General features: G+C 39.3%; 1 protein-coding gene across 6 annotated transcripts in view; it reads left to right on the top strand.

The window, feature by feature from the left end:
* Positions 1 to 19525, top strand: part of LOC308337105 (hephaestin) — a gene marked incomplete at both ends in the record, with an annotated part of 126672 nt that overhangs the window by 15107 nt on the left and 92040 nt on the right. For 5 of the 6 annotated variants that reach the window (XM_080795135.1, XM_080795134.1, XM_080795137.1 and 2 more), the window contains 7 exons: positions 936 to 1102; positions 10501 to 10745; positions 12572 to 12784; positions 13451 to 13633; positions 14716 to 14970; positions 16995 to 17163; positions 18696 to 18832. In XM_080795135.1, coding sequence (XP_080651261.1) covers positions 936 to 1102; positions 10501 to 10745; positions 12572 to 12784; positions 13451 to 13633; positions 14716 to 14970; positions 16995 to 17163; positions 18696 to 18832 — 1369 coding nt within the window. Of the gene's footprint in view, positions 1 to 925; positions 1103 to 10500; positions 10746 to 12571; positions 12785 to 13450; positions 13634 to 14715; positions 14971 to 16994; positions 17164 to 18695; positions 18833 to 19525 lie in introns of those variants that run through there. The other variant, XM_080795136.1, reaches the window with a different exon arrangement.

Genomic DNA, 19525 nt, shown 5'->3' on the forward strand with positions numbered 1-19525 from the left:
GAAGCATAACACAAATGCAGACAAGTGCACAAATGCTAAATTCATAGCACAATATATTTTCACAAATGGAACACACCTATGTAGCCAGTATGTAGATCAAGAAATATAACATACCTACAAGCCTTTATCCTCTTCTTTTCCCAGTCACTTATCCCTTCCCAAAGGGCAAACACTATCCTGGCTTCTAACAGCATAGATTAGTTTTATCTGATTTTGTACTTTACATAAATGAAATCATACAGTATGTATATCCTTTTGTTTGGCTTCTGGTGTCTTATTTCTTTCTGCAATGTTACATTTGTGAAAGACATCTATATTTTTATTTGTAGTAGTAGTTTATTCATCATCATTGCTATATAGAATTCCACTGTATGAATAAAATACAATTTACTCATTCATTCTAGTGTTCATTGACATTTTGGCTATTTCCTTTTTTAGGTCTATGAACATTCCAGTAAACGTTTTTTGGTGAATTCTCATTTGTTTTTAAACAATTCATAGAGGATGGAAAGTGACAACAAAGGAAAAAGAGGTATAGGGAGAATTGGTGACTTGATTTAGGTACCAGTGAGTCAGTCACCCAACGAAGTTTCTGGTGCCTGTTTCCTAATTCTTGGGCCAGAGTACATTCTTCCTTTTACACTGCTGAAGGGACTGTATCCAGACTCCTAATCTGAAAGAAGTGATGCATGATTATCACTATAAGTGACTTTTCGACTTTGGTCTCCAAAGTCCAATATACACAGATCACTGAATGTTTCTTGAATTGAAAGAGATCAGGTAAGGGAGAGATTCTGGGCTAATTGTTTTTTTCTTTCTCAGGTAATTGGTTTGGCTCTTGCCTCTTTAGTTTTTCAGACACAGGCAAGACCTTTTGTTTTCTTTCTCTCTTACCAGCAGCTATTCATCTGACAGTTTCCCAGAGAATGTGGGCCATGGAACCAGGCCATCTCATCTGGACTCTGTTGTTGATGCAACCTTTGTGGCCCCATCCAACTGATGGGGCCACTCGAGTTTACTACTTGGCCATCCAGGATGTGCAGTGGAACTATGCTCCCAAGGGAAGGAACATCATCAGGAACCAGACTCTGGATGACGACACGTATGTTTAATCATTTGTGGATCCCTTGAGGTCAGAAGGTAGCCTTTTAAAGATCTTTTTCTCAGGGTGTGTTAGCAGCCAGCTCATGATCTCCATGGCCATATACCAGTGGTACATTTGCTGGTAAGAGTTATTTGACTCAGGAGACAGCAACCTACAAGGAGTTTTCTTTTCCACACTGAGGTGCCTCATCATTTTTAAGGTCTTAAAGGATATTCCATATTCTCTTGATTTGAAAATGATATCTACCATTCTTTCAAAATAAGAAAGAAACATGAAATATATACAATATTTATAAGATGTGTGTGCTGGAACTATGCTCCTATACTTGAGTGGAACTACATTGATATTGGATATGTGAAAATGTGAAAAAAATGTGGTAAGCCTCAGAATCAAGGTAATAATAGTAGTAGCTATGACTTATGTAACAGTGTCCCTGCAACAGTCACCATACTAGAAATTTACATGCTTTCTCTCACCTAATTTTCACAAAAGCTCTAGGAGGTTAGTATGAATATTCTCATCTTACAGATGAGAAAACTGAGATTCAAGGAGATCAAGAGACTTGCCCAAGTCCTATAGCTAGTAAAAAGAAGAACTGGAATTTAAACTTGGGCAATGTGGATGTAAAGCTAGTACTCTTCTCACCATTCTGCCTTTCACAGATTCCATAAGATTAATATTTCTTTATCTTTGAGCCTTGCCATGTTCTTCAAATATCTCTTAAAAATAATATATTAAAAAATCTTTTGTGATCATGAATCACTATACCTCCTCAAATCCTCAGAATTTTCCAAATTTGACTATAATATCTAAAAGATCTCTAGTATGTATTAGAGTTAGAAAAGCAGCTACGTTTTTTGGTTGTTTGTTTGTTTGTTATTGACAAACCACCTCCTTGTCCATCAAGTTTTAGAGTAACACAGTCTTATTATTAGAGGTGTCCTTGAGGGATAACTTTATTAAGTCCATCCCCAATTCTATTATTTTGTTGTATTTATTTATTTCCCCCACTATAGCACAAGCCCTTCCCAAGGAACATCACCCAGGGACTCCATCCCTCCAACCCCCTTCCCCTCCAGCAACCCTCAGTTTGTTTCCTGAGATTAAGAGTCTCTTACGGTTTGTCTCACTCCCTGATCCCATCTTATTTCATTATTCCTTCCCTTCCCCATGACCCCCCACACTGCTTCTCAAATTCCTCATATCAGTGATATCATATGATAATTGTCTCTCTCTGATTGACTTATTTCGCTTAGCACAATACCCTATAGTCCCATCCACATCGTTGCAAATGGCAAGATTTCGTTTTCTTTTTTGATGGCTGCATAGTATTCCATTGCATGTATGTTTGTGTGTGTGTGTGTATACCACATCTTCTTTATCCATTCATCTGCTGATGGACATCTAGGCCCCTTTTCCACAGCTTGGCTATTGTGGACATTACTGCTATAAACATTGCAGTGCTCATGCCCCTTCGGGTCACTACATTTGTATCTTTATGGTAAATATCCAGTAGTGCAATTGCTGGGTCATAGGGTAGCTCTATTTTCAACTACTTGAGGAAACTCCATACTGTTTTCCAGAGTGGTTGCACCAGCTTGCAATCCCACCAACGGTGTAGGAGGGTTCCCCTTCCTCTGCATCCTCGCCAACACCTGTCATTTCCTGACTGGTTATTTTTACCCGTTCTGACTGGTGTGAGGCGGTATCTCAGCGGGGTTTTGATTTGTATTTCCCTGATGCTGAGTGATGTTGAGCCTTTTTTCATGTGTCTGTTGGCCAACTGCATGTCTTCTTTGCAGAAATGTCTGTTCATGTCTTCTGACCATTTCTTGATCAGATTATTTGTTCTTTGGGTGTTGAGTTTGATAAGTTCTTTATAGATTTTTGGATACTAGCCCTGTATATGAGATGTCATTTGCAAATATCTTCTCCCATTCTGTCAGTTGTGTTTTGGTTTTGTTGGCTGTTTCCTTTGCTGTGCAAAAGCTTTTGATCTTGATGAAGTCAGCATAGTTCATTTTTGCGCTTGCTTCCCTTGCCTTTGGTGATGTTTCTAGGAAGAAGTAGCTGCGGCTGAGGTCGAAGAGGTTGCTGCCTGTGTTCTCCTCAAGGATTTTCATGGATTCCTGTCTCACACTGAGGTCTTCCATCCCTTTTGAGTCTATTTTTGTGTGTGCTGTAAGGAAATGGTCCAGTTTCATTCTTCTGCATGTGGCTGTCCAATTTTCCCAACCCCATTTGTTCAAGAGACCATCTTTTTTCCATTGGACGTTCTTTTCTGCTTTGTCGAAGATTACTAGACCATAGAGCTGAGGGTCCATTTCTGGGCTCTGCATTCTGTCCCCTTGATCTAATCTATGTGTCTGTTTTTGTGCCAGTGCCATACTTTCTTGACGATGACAGCTTTGTAATAGAGCTTGAAGTCTGGAATTGTGATGCCACCAGCTTTGCTTTTCTTTTTCAACATTCCTTTGGCTATTTGGGGTCTTATCTGGTTCCATATAAATTTTAGGATTATTCGTTTCATTTCTTGGGGAAAAAGTTGATGGCATTTTGAGAGGGATTGCTTTAAATGTGCAGATTGCTCTAGGTAGCATAGACATTTTCACCACATTTGTTCTTCCAACCCATGAGCATGGAACGTTTTTCCACTTCTTTGTGTCTTCTTCAATTTCTGTCATGAGTACTCTGTAGTTTTCTGAGTACAGATTCTTTGCTTCTTTGGTAAGATTTATTCTTAGGTATCTTATGGCTTTGGGTGCAAGTGTAAATGGGATCAACACCTTAATTTCTCTTTCTTCTGTCTTGTTGGGGTATAGAAATGCAACCGATTCCTGTGCATTGCTTTTTATATCCTGACACTTTACTGAATTCCTGTATGAGTTCTAGCAGTTTTGGAGTGGAGTCTCTTGGATTTTCCACGTAAAGTATCATATCATCTGCAAAGAGTGAGATTTTGACTTCTTCTTTGCTGATTCGGATGTCTTTTTTTTTTAATATTTTATTTATTTGACAGAGAGAATTCACAACTAGGCAGAGAGGCAGGCAGAGAGAGAGGAGGAAGCAGGCTCCCTGCGGAGCAGAGAGTCCGACGCGGGGCTCGATCCCAGGACCCTGGGATCATGACCTGAGCCGAAGGCAGAGGCTTTAACCCACTGAGCCACCCAGGCGCCCCGTGATTCGGATGTCTTTTATTTCATGTTGTTGTCTGATCGCTGAGGCTAGGACTTCTAGTATTATGTTGAATAACAGTGGTGATAGTGGACAGCCCTGCCATGTTCCTGACCTTAGGGGAGAAGCTCTCAGTTTTTCCCCATTCAGAATGATATTCGCTGTGGGTTTTTCATATACATGGCTTTTATGCTATTGAGGTATGTACCCTCTATCCCTGCACTGTGAAGAGTTTTGTTCAAGAAAGGATGCTGTACTTCACCAAGAGTTTTTCTTTTTCAGCATCTATGGTTCTTGTTCTTTCTTTTATTAATGTACTGTACTGCATTGATTGATTTGCAGATGTTGAACCAACCTTGCAGCCCAGGAATAAATCCCACTTGGTCGTGGTGAATAATCCTTTCAGTGAACAGTTGGATCCTATTGGCTAGTATTTTGGTGAGAATTTTTGCATCCATGTTCATCAGGGATATTGGTCTGTAATTCTCCTTTTCATGGAATCTTTGTCTGGTTTTGGGGTCAAGGTAATGCTGGCCTCATAAAATGAGTTTGGAAGTTTTCCTTCCATATCTATTTTTTTTTGGAAGAGTTTCAGAATAATAGGTATCAATTCTTCTTTAAATGTTTGGTAGAATTCCCCTGGGAAGCCGTCTGGCCCTGGGCTCTTGTTTCTTGGGAGATTTTTGATGATTGCTTCAATCTCCTTACTGGTTATAGGTCTGTCCAGGTTTTCTATGTCTTCCTGGTTCAGTTTTGGTATTTATACATCTCTAGGAATGCATCCATTTCTTCCATATTGTCAAATTTGCTGGCGTATAGTTGCTCATAATACGTTCTTATAATTGTTTGTATTTCTTTGGTGTTGGTTGTGGTTGAATTTCATTCATGATTTTATTTATTTGAGTCCTTTCTGTTTTCTTTTTGATAAGTCTGGCCAGGGGTTTGTCAATATTATCAATTCTTTCAATGAACTCAGCTCCTAGTTGCATTGCTCTGTTCGATTGTTCTTTTGGTTTCTATTTCATTGATTTCTGCTCTGATCTTTATAATTTCTCTTCTCCTGCTGGGTTTAGGCTTTCTTTGCTGTTCTTTCTCCAGCTCTTTTAGGTATAGGGTTAGGTTGTGTGTTTGAGACCTTCTTGGTTCACTGAGAAAGGATTGTATGGCTATATACTTTCCTCTCAGGACCGCCTTTGCTGCATCCCAAAGATTTTGAACATGAATTTTTTTTCCATGTTTCCATGAATTTTTTCAATTCTTCTTTAATTTCCTGGTTGACCCATTCATTCTTCAGTAGGATGCCCTTTAGCTTCCATGTATTTGAGTTCTTTCCAACTTTCTTTTTGTGGTTGAGTTCTAGTTTCAAAGCACTGTGGTCCAAAAATATGCAGGGAATGATCCCAATCTTTTGGTGCCAGTTGAGACCTGATTTGTGACCCAGGATGTGCTCTCTTCTGGAAAATGTCTCATGTGCACTAGAGAAGAACGTGTATTCTGCTGTTTTAGGATGGAATGTTCTGAATATATCTGTGATGTCCATCTGGTCCAGTGTATCATATAAAGCCTTTATTTCCTTGTTGATCTTTTGCTTGGATGATCTGTCCATTTCAGTGAGGGGGTGTTAATGTCCCCTACTATTATTGTATTATTGTCAATGTGTTACTTTGATTTTGTTATTAATTGGTTTATATAATTGGCTCCTCCCACGTTAATGGCATAAATATTTAAAATTGTTAGATCTTCTTGTTGGGCAGACCCTTTAGGTATGATATAATGTCCTTCCTCATCTCTTATTATAGTCTTTGGCTTAAAAATCTAGTTTGTCTAATATAAGGATTGCTACCTCAAGTTTCTTTTGATGTCCATTAGCATGGTATATTGTTTTTCACCCCCTCACTTTAAATCTGGAGGTGTCTTTGGGTCTAAAATGAGTTTCTTGTAGACAGCATATGGATGGGTCTTGTCTTGTTTTTGTTTGTTTGTTTGTTTGTTTGTTTTAATCCATTCTGATACCTTCTGTATTTTGATTGAGACATTTAGCCCATTTACATTCAGGGTAACTATTGAAAGATATGAATTTAGTGACACTATATTGCCAGTAAGGTGACTGTTCTTGTATGTTGTCCCTGTTCCTTTCTGGTCTGTTACTTTTAGGCTCTCTCTTTGCTTAGAGGACCCCCTTCAATATTTCCTGTAAGGCTGGTTTGGTGTTGGCAAATTCTTTTAGATTTTGTTTGACCTGGAAGCTTTTTACCTCTCCTTCTATTTTCAATGACAGCCTAGCTGGATATAGTATTCTTGACTCAACATTTTTCTTGTTTGGTGCTCTGAATATATCAAGCCAATCCTTTCTGGCCTGCCAGGTGTCTGTGTTTAGGTCTGCTGTCAATATAATATTTCTACCTTTGTAGTTTATAGGTCTCTTTTCCCAAGGTGCTTTCAGGATTTTCTCTTTGTCTCTGAGACTTGTAAGCTTTACTATTTGATGATGAAGTGTTGACCTATGTTTATTGATTTTGAGGGGGCTCTCTGTGCCTCCCGGATTTTTTTTTAAAGATTTTAATTTTATTTATTTGTCAGAGAGAGAGAGAGAGAGAGAGAGAGAGTGAGCACAGGCAGACAGAGTGGCAGAGGGAGAAGCAGGCTCCCTGCAGAGCAAGGAGCCCAATGTGGGACTCGATCCCAGGACGCCAGGATCATGACCTGAGCCAAAGGCAGCCGCTTAACCAACTGAGCCACCCAGGCGTCCCTGCCTCCCGGATTTTGATGCTTGTTTCCTTCCCCAAATTAGGGAAAGTCTCTGCTATAATTTCTTCAATAGACCTTCTTTCCCCACTCCCCGCTTTGTTCTTCTTCTTCTGGGATCCCAATTATTCTAATATTTTTTTTTCTTATGGTATCACTTATCTCTCAATTTCTCCCTTCCTGATCTAGTAGTTGTTTCACTCTATTTTTCTCTGCTTCCTTATTCTCCATCATTTGGTATTCCCTATCACTAATTCTCTCTTCTGCCTCATTTATCCTAGCAGTAGGAGTCTCAGTTTTTTTTTTTTATTGCACCTCATTAATAGCTTTTTTTAAATTTCTACTTGGTTGTATTTTTTTTTCTTTTATTTCTCCCAAAGTCACTTTTATTTTTCCAGAATGGGACTCCCTTGAATATTCTATGCTTTATTCAAGCCCAGATAGCATCTTGATAATCATCATTCTGGACTCTAGTTCTGACATCTTACTAATATCTGTATCAATTAGGTCTCCTGCTGTCGGTATACTGTCTCTTGGTTTTTGTTTTGTTTTGTTTTGTTTTAGGTGAGTTTTTCTGCCTTGTTATTTTGTCCAGAGAAGAATAGATGAATGAGAGAGCAAAGTGCTAAAAGGGTAACAACAACAACCTCAGAAAAATATACATTTATCAAATCAGAAGGGACCCAAAACTGGGGAAAGAAGAAAGGAAAAAAATATGAGTAGGATGGTTAATAGAACAGAGCCACACACTTGATTTTGGGTTAATTTTGATCTGTTAGAAGAAACTGCCTCCCATAATTTTAAAGAAGGAAAAACTTATATATATATTTATAACATAAATATATATGTGTAAGGGTAAACATATATGTGTACATACACATATGTATGTAAGTGTAAACTTGATAAATGGATAGACTATGACTCAAAAGATGAGAATTTAAAAAAAAAGATTTTTGAAAAGGAATTGATAAGAAGTTGGTTGATTAAAAAAAATGAGAATGTCGGGGCACCTGGGTGGCTCAGTGGGTTAAAGCCTCTGTCTTTGGCTCAAGTCATGATTCCAGGGTCCTGGGATCGAACCCCACATCAGGCTCTCTGCTCAGTGGGGAGCCTGCTTCCTCCTCTCTCTCTGCCCACTTGTGATCTCTCTCTGTCAAATGAGTAAATAAAATCTTTTTTTTTTGAGTAAATAAAATCTTTTAAAAAAATTTTTAAAAATGAGAATGTGATCAGGCTGGAGATTAGAACAAAGCCATATGCTAGATTTTGGGTATATTTTTGTCTGTTGTAAGAAACTGTATCCCAAAATTTTAGAGAAAGAAAATCTTACATGTATATAAAAATAAGGTTAAATACAATGAAGGGATAGAATATGACTATAAACATGAAAATTAAAAAAATATTTTTAAAAGGCATTGATATGATAAAATGGTTAAAATAGGTTAAAATAGGAATGAGGAAAAATAGAAAAAGGAAAAAAATAAGGAAAATTTTAAAAATTTAGCTTTGAAAGACAAAAGAATTATGGGCAGGGGACACATAAATTCTATGTACTGTATTCCCTGACCACTGGTGTTTTGTAGTTCTCATTGATCAGTAAACTTGGTCTTAGCTGGATGTTTTTGCTGATATTATGGGGGGTGGGGGCATTGCAGTGACTGTCAAATATTTTTGCCCAACGTGGAATTGCACTTCCCTTGCCAGGGCCCAGGCTAAACAATCTGCTCGTGTTTACTCTCAGTAGATTTTGTTCCCTGAATGCTTTCTGTATAGCTTTGGAGGACAAGAATGAAGATGGCAGCCTCCCAATCTCTGACCCAGAGGAGCCAAGAGCTCAAGGTCCTACTCCTCAGTGCATCCTCAGGGAAAAACAATCACTCGTGTGTCCCTGTTCTCTCGCCACACTCTGTGGTCAGCCAGCCTGTGACCAAGTGTTTCTATCTCTGGCACATGGTCCCATTTGGAATCTCCAATCCCAGCAGATTCCTGCAGTGCACTCCTGCACTGCTCCTCCTGGTGGAGGAAGGGAGTGGGGTCTCCCTGGATATGCCACTTGTGGGCTCCCTTCTTGAAGAGTAGTGGTCTGAATGTGCCTCATATCGTGGTTTAAGGTAGCCCTGATCTGAGAGCCCACTCCTCAGCTCCATCTCTGCAGCTGGCTTCTCCACTCCAAGACTTGGGTGTTTGCCATACTCAGGTACCCCTGGTCTTTCTGTGACCCTGCAGGCCCTGAGACCAACTGTCCCAGCGAGGGCTTCACCCCCTGCTTAGCCTCTGGAGCAATGTCCCTCAGTGGAACTGACTTCTAAAAGTTCTGATTTTGTGCTCTGCTGATTTACCATTTGCCAGGAGCCGGCCCCTCCCCAACCATGGTCTATCATTCAGTATATCGCCTCAGATTCACTTCTCCACAGGTCCTTCCCTCCAGAAAGCGGATGCTTTACTGTTCATAGAATTGCTTCTATTCTTTTCTTTGGTCTCCCGTTGAATTTGTAGGTGTTCAGAGTGGTTTGATAACTATCTAACTGAATTTCTGAGACCAGACAAAATTTAGGTCTCCTACTCCTCTGCCATCTTGCTCCTCCCCCTCCCTATCCCCAATATTTTGAAATAATAGTTAACATCTATTAAGCGTTTACTATTTCCCAGGCACTGTCCTAAGCTCTTTATATATTTTAATTTTTTTAGTCATCAATATCAAGTGTCTGAACTTGGTACTATGATTATGTCCATTTTACAGATGGGGAAATTGTGCATAAAGTAGTTAAGTAACTGGTTCAAATTTCCACAGATTTGAAAGTAACGATATGGGCATTTAATCAAGTCATCCCAGCTCTAGCATTTGTGACCTTAACAACTATGCTATAAGATCTCACATATATAGCAAGATGATGCAAGGTCAGGCCATATAGATTGGGATTTGATCACTTAAAAAGAGTCAGTCCATATTTGATTGTCTCCCCATTACTATATATTAGGTTGGACTGTGTGAAATTGCTTTTTTGGAGGTTAAAAGTGGTCAAATATTAGCATTTTATATGTTTTTTTTACAATTTTTTTGTTTATTTATTTGAGATAGAAAGACACAGAGAGAGGGAGAGAGAGAGAGAGAGAGAGAGAGAGAGAGAACAAGCAGGGGGAGGGGCAGAGGGAGAGGGAGAAGCAGACTGCCACTGAGCAGGGAGCCCAATGCAAGGGTCAATCTCAGGACCCTGGGATCACGACCCAAGCCAAAGGCAGACACTTAACTGACTAAGCCACCCAGGTGCCCCAATTTTATATGCCTTAATTTAATGCTTCCCATTGTCTAAAAGTTAAACTCTAAGCTTCTGTGTTTTGATCAGTACAATCTCATTTTCTCTTGTTTTGCTTTAAACAAAAAATAGTCATTTTTGGCCAGCTGCTTCTGGAAAAGAACTCTCCAGAGGTTTGAAGATGGTGGCAAAATTCTGAGTCTTTCTCTTCTTCCTTCCCAGAGTAGCTTCCAGCTTCCTAAAATCTGACAAGAACCGGATAGGGAGCAGTTACAAGAAAACCATTTACAAGGAATACAGAGATGGCTCATACATGGATGAAATGGTCCAGCCAGCTTGGTTGGGTTTTTTGGGACCAGTGCTGCAGGCTGAGGTGGGAGATGTCATCCTTATCCACCTGAAGAATTTTGCCTCTCGCCCCTACACCATACACCCCCATGGCGTTTTCTATGAAAAGGACTCAGAAGGTAAATCAGACCACCCGTTCTTTCTCCCATTCACAATAGATATTGCATTTCTTTTACTAACATTTAAGAGAGAGGAGCTAGGAATGAAAATAGACTTTTTTCTCTTTATTGATCTGAGGTGGCAGGGACATTCCCAGAAAAACTGATAACAAATGTTATCACTTCTGCTGTTCATACGCTGTGATTCTGGACAAGCCACTTCCCCTCTCTGGGCCTCGTATTCTTCATTAGGTATATGGAGATTCAATCTGCCTTTTATCATGAAGAATTACTTGAATGACATTTCCATAAAATAATTGGTTGTTCTTTGGAAAGAAGAGAGTGTGCTGTGAATATAAAGGAACACTATTCTAGTATCATGGTCTTCGGAAAGGTCCATTTCTTTTTCTTAAGAGCAGTTTACTAATCTGTATCTCCCACCCAGTGGCCTATAATAATGACACAACAGTGAGTGACTAAAGTATAAAGGGAATCCAGGTTTTGACTGGCCCACTAATTCCTGTATAGCCTTGGACAAGTTATTTTTCCTGTTTTCTCCTCCATAAAAAGGGTAAGTGGACCAACTGACCATTAAGTTGGCTTCATTTTTTTAAAATTTAAATTCTACTATAGTTAACGTACAGTGCTGTATTAGTTTCAGATATACAATACAGTGATTCAACAATTCCATACCTCAACTGGTGCTCATCACAAGTGCCCTCCTCAATTGTTATCACCTATTTCACCCATCTCCCTACCCACCTCCCCTCTGGTAATCATCAATTTGTTCCCTATAGCTAAGAGGTTTATAGCTATTCCTTGGTTTGTCTCTTTTTTTCCCCTTTGCTCATTTGATTTATTTCTTAAATTCTACATGTAAGTGAAATTATATGGTATTTGTCTTTCTCTGACTGACTTTATTTTGCTTAGCATGATACTCTCCAGCTCCACTCACATCATTGCAAATGGCAAGAATTCATTCTTTTGTATGACTAAATAATATTCCATTGTATATATATATATAACACACCCTTATCCGTTCATCAATGGATAGACACTTAGCTTGCTTCCATAATTTGGCTATTGTAAATAATGTTGTTATAAACATAGGGGTGTTTGTATCCCTCTGAATTAGTATTTTGTATTTGGGGGGGTAAATACCCAGTTGGTGTAATTACTGGATCATAAAGTAGTTCTATTTTTAATGGCTTTAGATTACAGGGTAATGGATATTAAGGATGGCTCATGTTGTTATGTGCACTGGGTATTATACATAACTTATGAATCATTGGACACTACATCAAAAACTAATGTGGCTAACTGAACATTATATATATATATATATACACACACACACACACACACACAGTGTATATATATGTGTGTATATGTATACTGTGTATATATATGCATATATATATACTGCATATATATATAATGTTCAGTTATATATACATATATACATACATATATATATATATATATATATATATAAAATCTTTTAAAAAGATTGAAATTCTGTAATTGCTTTCTGTTTTCCAAACTGAGTGCTTGAAGGGGGAAATTCTGTTTTCTTTCTCACTTCTGTGCCACTGGTTTTATACTAGGATACTACTGGATCAGGCTGTGAAGCATTTTCCATGGCCATGGCTCCTTCTCCAATGGTTGTCAACTTTCTACCCATTGTTGATGTGAGGTCTGGGATTCTTCAGCTGGATATTACCTGAATGTGTATCCTCAGGTTGTGAGGAACACTGTCCCATATGTCAGCCCTCTCTTGGTGTCTATATATGCCAAGCTCCCTCTCACTCACCCTGAGAATGGGCATGTGCAATTTCATTTTCTAGGCTCTTTATACCCAGATGGCTCCTCTGGTCGGTTAAAAGCTGATGACTCTGTTCCTCCGGGAGGCAGCCACATTTACAACTGGACCATTCCAGAAGGCCATGCACCCACTGATGCTGACCCAGCATGCCTCACCTGGATCTACCATTCTCATGTAGATGCTCCACGAGACATTGCAACTGGCCTCATTGGACCACTTATCACATGTAAAAGAGGTACAGGCCTCACATGGATCTATTGAGATGCAGTGTGGGATATCTACAGGAAACAGTGATGTAGCTGAATCACTTACATACTAAACAGCAACCTGAAGGGGTGTTAATTCGGTGTCCTTGTTTATTAGCAGGAATAAACCTTGCTAAATTTTTTCCACTATTTTCCCTATTTCATTACCTTTTAAAAATTTTAATAGTTTCTTATTTCATTTTAAAACCTTGAGGTAGTAATTATGGGAGTCAAACCACAGAAACAAAGTGTGTGATAGGAGTTTAAGTATGGTTAGGATCAAAAGTGTAGCCATCAGGATTGGGGGAGAACTGGGGGACTTCGTTGGACATATGGTATGTTTAAGTATTGCCAGACCTGGAAGACCTGGGTGTTGTAGAGAAATGGTTAGATTAAGGCCCTGAGTTGAAGATACAGGCAGGTATGGTGAGTGGGAATTATTCTAGGTCCTATACATCCAATCTTCAAGTCCTTGGCTCAACTGAATTGTGTTTAACTGGGGAGATAGAAATTAGGAGCAGAAAGCTTTATCTGCTTTTCTGTTGACAAAAGACTCCCAAGGCCCCATCTTCCTATTTAATTTTATAAATACCCCTTGAAGGTTGCTGGTGCTAAGGAGAGAAGGTTCTCAAAGGCACATTTCTTACTTACTCTAGGTACTCTAGATGAGAATTCCCCTCCACGGCGGAAGGATGTGGATAATGATTTCTTCCTGTTCTTCAGTGTGGTAGATGAGAACCTTAGCTGGCATATTGATGAGAACATTGTCACTTACTGCTCAGATCCTACCTCAGTAGACAAAGAAGATGCAGCCTTTCAGGAAAGCAATAGGATGCATGGTGAGCTGGGAGAGGGTGGCCACACCATGACAGTAAAGACTGATGGAAGGTTTACATTGGGCCTAACATTTGGTGGGTACTTCCATTTACCTCATAATAACTAAAAGTAGTAGGTACCTCTTCCCTGTTTTTAGCCCTCACAGGAACTGAGAGTACTAGGTAACTTTTCCTTGTTTTTCCTATGAGGAAATTGAGGCTCCAGGGTTACAGAAGAGAAAAAAAAAAAAAAACAAGTGCACAACTAAAATTCCAACACTGATCTGTCTGACTGCAGAGAGGTGCTCTTGCCATTAGGTACCTTGCTTAGGTTGTTGATTTCATAGTCATGTACTTTATTCCCAGTCTCTCAGGGTGAAGGTTGCCCCCTGATATAGTTAGTCAGTATTTCTTTGTCCTATAAAGGTTGGGAGAATTACCCACTTTTGGGGGGAAAATCGTTGGCTGTAAGGAAGTTGTTTACTGCAATTAAATTTAAAACAAACTAAAGACACAAAAGCCCTGAGGCATGGGTAGATAACTGATTTTAGTAGTACAAACAAATTGATTTTATTTTTGTTTAATTAAGAAAGAAACTTATGTCCCTTTGGTGCCAGAGATGGTCTCAAAGACAGGCAATCCCAAAAGAAGGTGAAAACTCAGAGGGAAGATGTAAAGGATGGTTTCAACAGCTCCAATTTCTCTTGGGTTTTACACAAATTACCTTTGATAACCATGGTAGTTAGCTAACTTGAAAATTATCCTATGGAAATTTCAGAAGGAAATTGGCCTGGAAGGGAAGAATAACTTGCAAAACAAACCCCACTCATTAGAAAGCTTCCTCATATTGCTGGATTGGAATCTTGGTTCTACTACTTAACAGCTCTGTGGCCTTGGGAGAGAAGTAAATTCACTTCCTTGGGCCTTGGTTGAGATCAATGATATCTGCCTATTCTACCAGGCCGTTTAGGAGATTTTAAATTAAATAAGGTATATAGTCAGTACAGTATGCTTTTTAAAAATTCATTTGGATGGATGGCAGACGGCAAATCTCCCATCAGGCTAACTTCCTAACTCTGATATTTTCTTTGGATTTTCCTTTGCAGCAATCAATGGCTTTGTCTTTGGGAACTTACCAGATCTAAGCATGTGTGCACAGAAGCGTGTGGCATGGCACTTATTTGGTATGGGCAATGAAGTAGATGTCCACACAGCTTTCTTCCATGGGCAGATACTGACCATCCGGGGCCACCGCACTGATGTGGCTCACATCTTTCCAGCCACCTTTGTGACTGCTGAGATGGTGCCTCAGGAACCTGGCACATGGTTGATTAGCTGTCAAGTGAACAGTCACTTGCAAGGTGAGAGCCAACATATTTGACACTTGAAGTATAGAAAGGAGATGGCATTAATGATCATCAGGAGCCAGAGCCATAAGATAGGTCTTTCAGATGAGCCAGCTAGGCATAAAGGATGAAATATTAGATTGCAATTTGGGGACCTAGCCAGATTTTCCCCTGGATCAGCCATTAACTTGCAGGGTGACCTCAGGAACATTTCTCTGGGTTTTATCTTCCTCATCTCTAACATAAGATGGTATAGAGATGGATAGGCAGATTTTTAAATTGTTTTTCTTTGCTCAGAATGCTTAGGAATTAAGACCTGGAGGTATTTGCTGCTAATTAAATGGAGGGAAGGAGAGATTAAAGAAGATGAAGCCTTCTTTGGGAGATCATAGAGTCTTGTGGGCAAGTAGTGACACTCTAGTTGGGACCCAATAGTAATAGGGGTAGAAGGTTTGGTTTTGAGAGTGAAAATTGTTGAAGTAATGGCATAGTGCATCAAGGAGCCTCAGAGGAGAGGCGGAATATATGAGACAATGAAAAAAACACTAGGCAAGAGATTAGAACGTTTGAGTTATTATCTCAGCTCTCTGAAAAACTCACTGTATGACTTTGTAAAAGTCCCTTCCCATGTATAAGCCTCATTTGCCACATCTGTAAAATGAGGGTTTTGGTCTAAATCATCACTAAGACCCCTGTTAGCTCTTAATTTCTAGAATTATTTGATATACGATAAATTAGGTAGGTGTCAGGAAAGTAATATGTATATATGAAAGTAGATTTGAGTAGAGATTTGAGGTAAGGAGTTATAGACTAGTAGGATAATGAGTCTGTGGTGGTAGGTTTGACCAACAGAGGCCACTTACCCATGCTCCATCATCCAGGGCTCTCCCTTGGTCCTAAAGATACCTGGGTAAGAGGGTATGAATGAATATGGATGGAGGTTAGGGATGCAGCACAATACTGAAACAAATATGGGTCTTAGGGTTTGCCAGATAAGCCTGAATTCAAATCTTCATTCTACCAATGGTTTAATTAACTTTGGTAACTCATATAGCTTCTCTGAAAGAAGAAAATGTGCATTTAAGTTTGCCATAAAAAAATAGAAGATTGTCTCAGTTTCACCACTGACTAGCCGTTTAAATTTGGACACGTTATTTAACCTCTCTGACCTTTTGCTTTCTTCATCTGCAAAAGGGGACATTAAAAGTCTGTTTCACATGATGGTTATGAAGATTGAAGGATATATAAAGCACCTGGCACAAGGCTTGGCATGTGGCACATATTTAACAAAAGAATGATATTATTTTTTCCTCCTTTTTTTAACCTCAAATTTCTAATTTATAATTTTCAAATTTCCTTGGGATGATGTGAGACTCAAATGTCTCACATCAAATAGTATACTCGAATGACCTATATAAGTTGCCAAGAAAATATAAGGCAGTATCATCTATTATCCCTATGCCTCAATGTAAATTTTTCCACATTTGGAGATACTATTTAGAATTCAAGTTTTCCTGACATTCCCAAGTCTGAAGTTTCATCTCCACGTATAGAAGATGTTCTATTATTTTGGGAGCTTCCCACTTTACATGTAACTTACTCCTTTTTTTTTTTTCTTACTCCCCCTTTTAAAAATGTGGTGCTTCCACCAGTCCAGTGTGATAGACATCCTTATTCTCTCATTTACAAAACAGGGGTTAAAGTTCAACTCTAGGAAGTGACTGGCCAAGAGTCCTACAGAAATTAATAACAATTAGACTGGAACTCAAGTGTTCTGAGTTCAAACGCTGACGTTGCTACAACGTAAGCCTTTTGCAGAAGCAGGAATGACGATCTGGTAAATGAGTCAGTTGTGGTTAGCAGGTAAAGGTACTTGAATTCCCACATAGCCTCCCTTTCTCTTAGCTAGGTTCTTGAGGAGTGAGGGAAAGTGGCCTAGTGAAATATGGGAGGGAAAAACATTAGAATGAAAAAGGTGGGTCATCTGGCTACAAAACCTGTTGGGTGGAATGGAGCCAGCCATGATGTTCTTCCTCCAGGTGGCATGCAAGCACTCTACAAGGTCAAATCTTGCTCCATGACCCCTCCTGTGAACCAACTCACAGGCAAAGTTCGGCAGTACTTCATTGAGGCCCATGAGATTCTATGGAACTATGGCCCAATGGGGCATGATGGAAGTACTGGGAAGAATTTGAGGGAACCGGGCAGGTAAGACACAGTGAGCTTCCTCCCCCTCCCTTGGGCCTAGCCCAACACCTATTAATTACTACCTCTCAAATCTCTCACTTCACTTGGGGGTTGCAATCATTGTCTGCTTGGACTTATATAACAACTGTTAGCCAAATTCTTGTGGTCCCCTGGAGAGTGTGCTCTTGAGTTTCTGTAGGGTTATGTCATATCCTCAGCAAAGGGTTCAAGCACAGTTTCAGATAGCTTCTGCTATGATCCCAGGCTTCATTAAGAAAATAATACCCAAAAGAAACCAGAAGAGTTGAAATGGCATTTATCCAACTCTCCTTTATTTTACTCATTGTTTACCTCATTTCCCCTTCCTTTCTTTTCTATAATCTGAAGGAGGCATTTGAGCAGGAGTATAAAAAGCATTCGGAGAAATACAGGAAGAGCAGGAGCAACCTGCCTTGTAGCCATTCCATTCTCATCCTTTTAGAGGAATTTCTCCAAATTTTCCTGCCTCATCCATTACTCAGATGTAGGCAAAATAAGGCAGAAGTTTAGTTCCCTATTCAGATACTAGGGAACTAACCTTCTCTATTCAGATACTAGGGAACTAACCTTCTCTATTCAGATACTAGGGAACTAACCTTAAGTTATACTGACTCACTGGGCTGTCAATGATTTCAGGTCTTTTACAGAAGAGGTACCTAGTAAAAGACTAGGAGAGTTTGGGGAGGAATATTCTAGGGAACCCATCATATTTATTCTTCCCGTAAGAAATAATGGGATGAATCTGAAGAAACCATAAGCAAATAAGGACTTGGGTCTCAGCATAGCTTCTAGAAATCTCCCAACTGTGCTTACTAATTTAGCAGGCTTTCATTTTGAAATGAAGAATATTTTTTTAATATTTTATTTATTTATTTGAGTGAGACAGAGAAAGAAAGCACAAGCAGGAGGAGGGGCAGAGGGAGAGGGAGAAGCAGACCGCCTGCTGAATGCAGAGCCAGACACAAGACTCAATCCCAGGACCCTGAGATCATGACTTGAACTGAAGTCGGTTGCTTAATTGACTGACCCAACCAGGTGCCCTGAAATGAATATATATATATATATATATATATATATATATATATATATATTTAATTAAGGCGAGAAAGGATCTTGAGTATCTGAGGATGATTAGGACAGATGTAAGGCTATTTAACTTCAGAGGGCAGAACTGGTCCTATTGTCTGAAATTTACAAGAGAAGATTTTAGCCTACTCTAAAAAAGAACTCCAACCATTAAAACTATCCAACAGTAAGAGGGATTGCTTTCTCTGAAATTAAGTCCCTTGACTTTTGAAAAATTCAAGACTTGACAATTTCTCCACATCCTTGAGACTCTGTGTATTACTTATTAGTGGTGTCATCAAAGGAGATACCTTCATTGGGTGGAATTTAACCTGGAGGATCTCTGAGGTTCTTCCTAAATATCTATAACTTGATGAGACCAAGGATGAGATGGGGATCTATTTGATACACAATTAAGTCATGTAACATTTGCCTTTTTTATATGCCAGTGGCTCGGATAAATTCTTCCAGAAGAGTTCCAGTCGGATTGGGGGCACTTACTGGAAAGTCCGGTATGAAGCCTTCCAAGATGAGACATTCCAGGAAAAGGTGGAGCTGGAGGAAAATAAGCATCTTGGAATCCTGGGTGAGGAATCTTTAACTTATGAAATTCATTGACTGGAACCTGAGAACTGGAGAGGATTTAGAATTTGGAGCCTGGAGGTACCTCAGAGGTACACTTGAAACACGCATCTCTCAAACTGAGTTCCAAGGGTTAAGTGTTTGGTGGGAAAAAACGGCTGTGAGTCTGAATGTGTTTGCCAAATACTAGGTTAAATGTGGTCAAATAGTATTCTTTGCTGCAGTGCTTCTCAGAGACTTGTGTTTATTTTTGTTCATTGAAAATATCCAAGATGGGAATAGAGTATGTAAAGTTTATCGTATTTAATTACTGAAACTTTAATTAGTGAACATCTTTTGGTAGCACTGCTATACAGATTTCACTTTTAGAAGGGCTTCTTCAGGTGTATTTCTGAAAATCTATTTAACACAGTAAGATTGTCCAGGTTCTTGGCAATATGAGGCCAGGAACAGATTGACATTATATGCAGACATGCTTGCTATGGTGAGGGATGCAGTACAAAGCTTAAAACCTGGTCTTGGATAAGGTTTCCAGCAGCACAGATTTGTGTAAAGCACAGTATTGAAAAGATAGAGCAAAGTTTGGTGTGGTTTAGCCACTTGGTAGAGCCAGGAAGTAAAATAGATTAGATGGAGGAAAATTTTGGTAATGAAAGTAATGTAATTGGCATGTTCTGGGGATAAGTGTGTGACAGTT

Source organism: Martes martes (genome assembly GCF_963455335.1).
Source record: "Martes martes genome assembly, chromosome: X".
Classification (NCBI taxonomy): Eukaryota; Metazoa; Chordata; class Mammalia; order Carnivora; family Mustelidae; genus Martes; species Martes martes.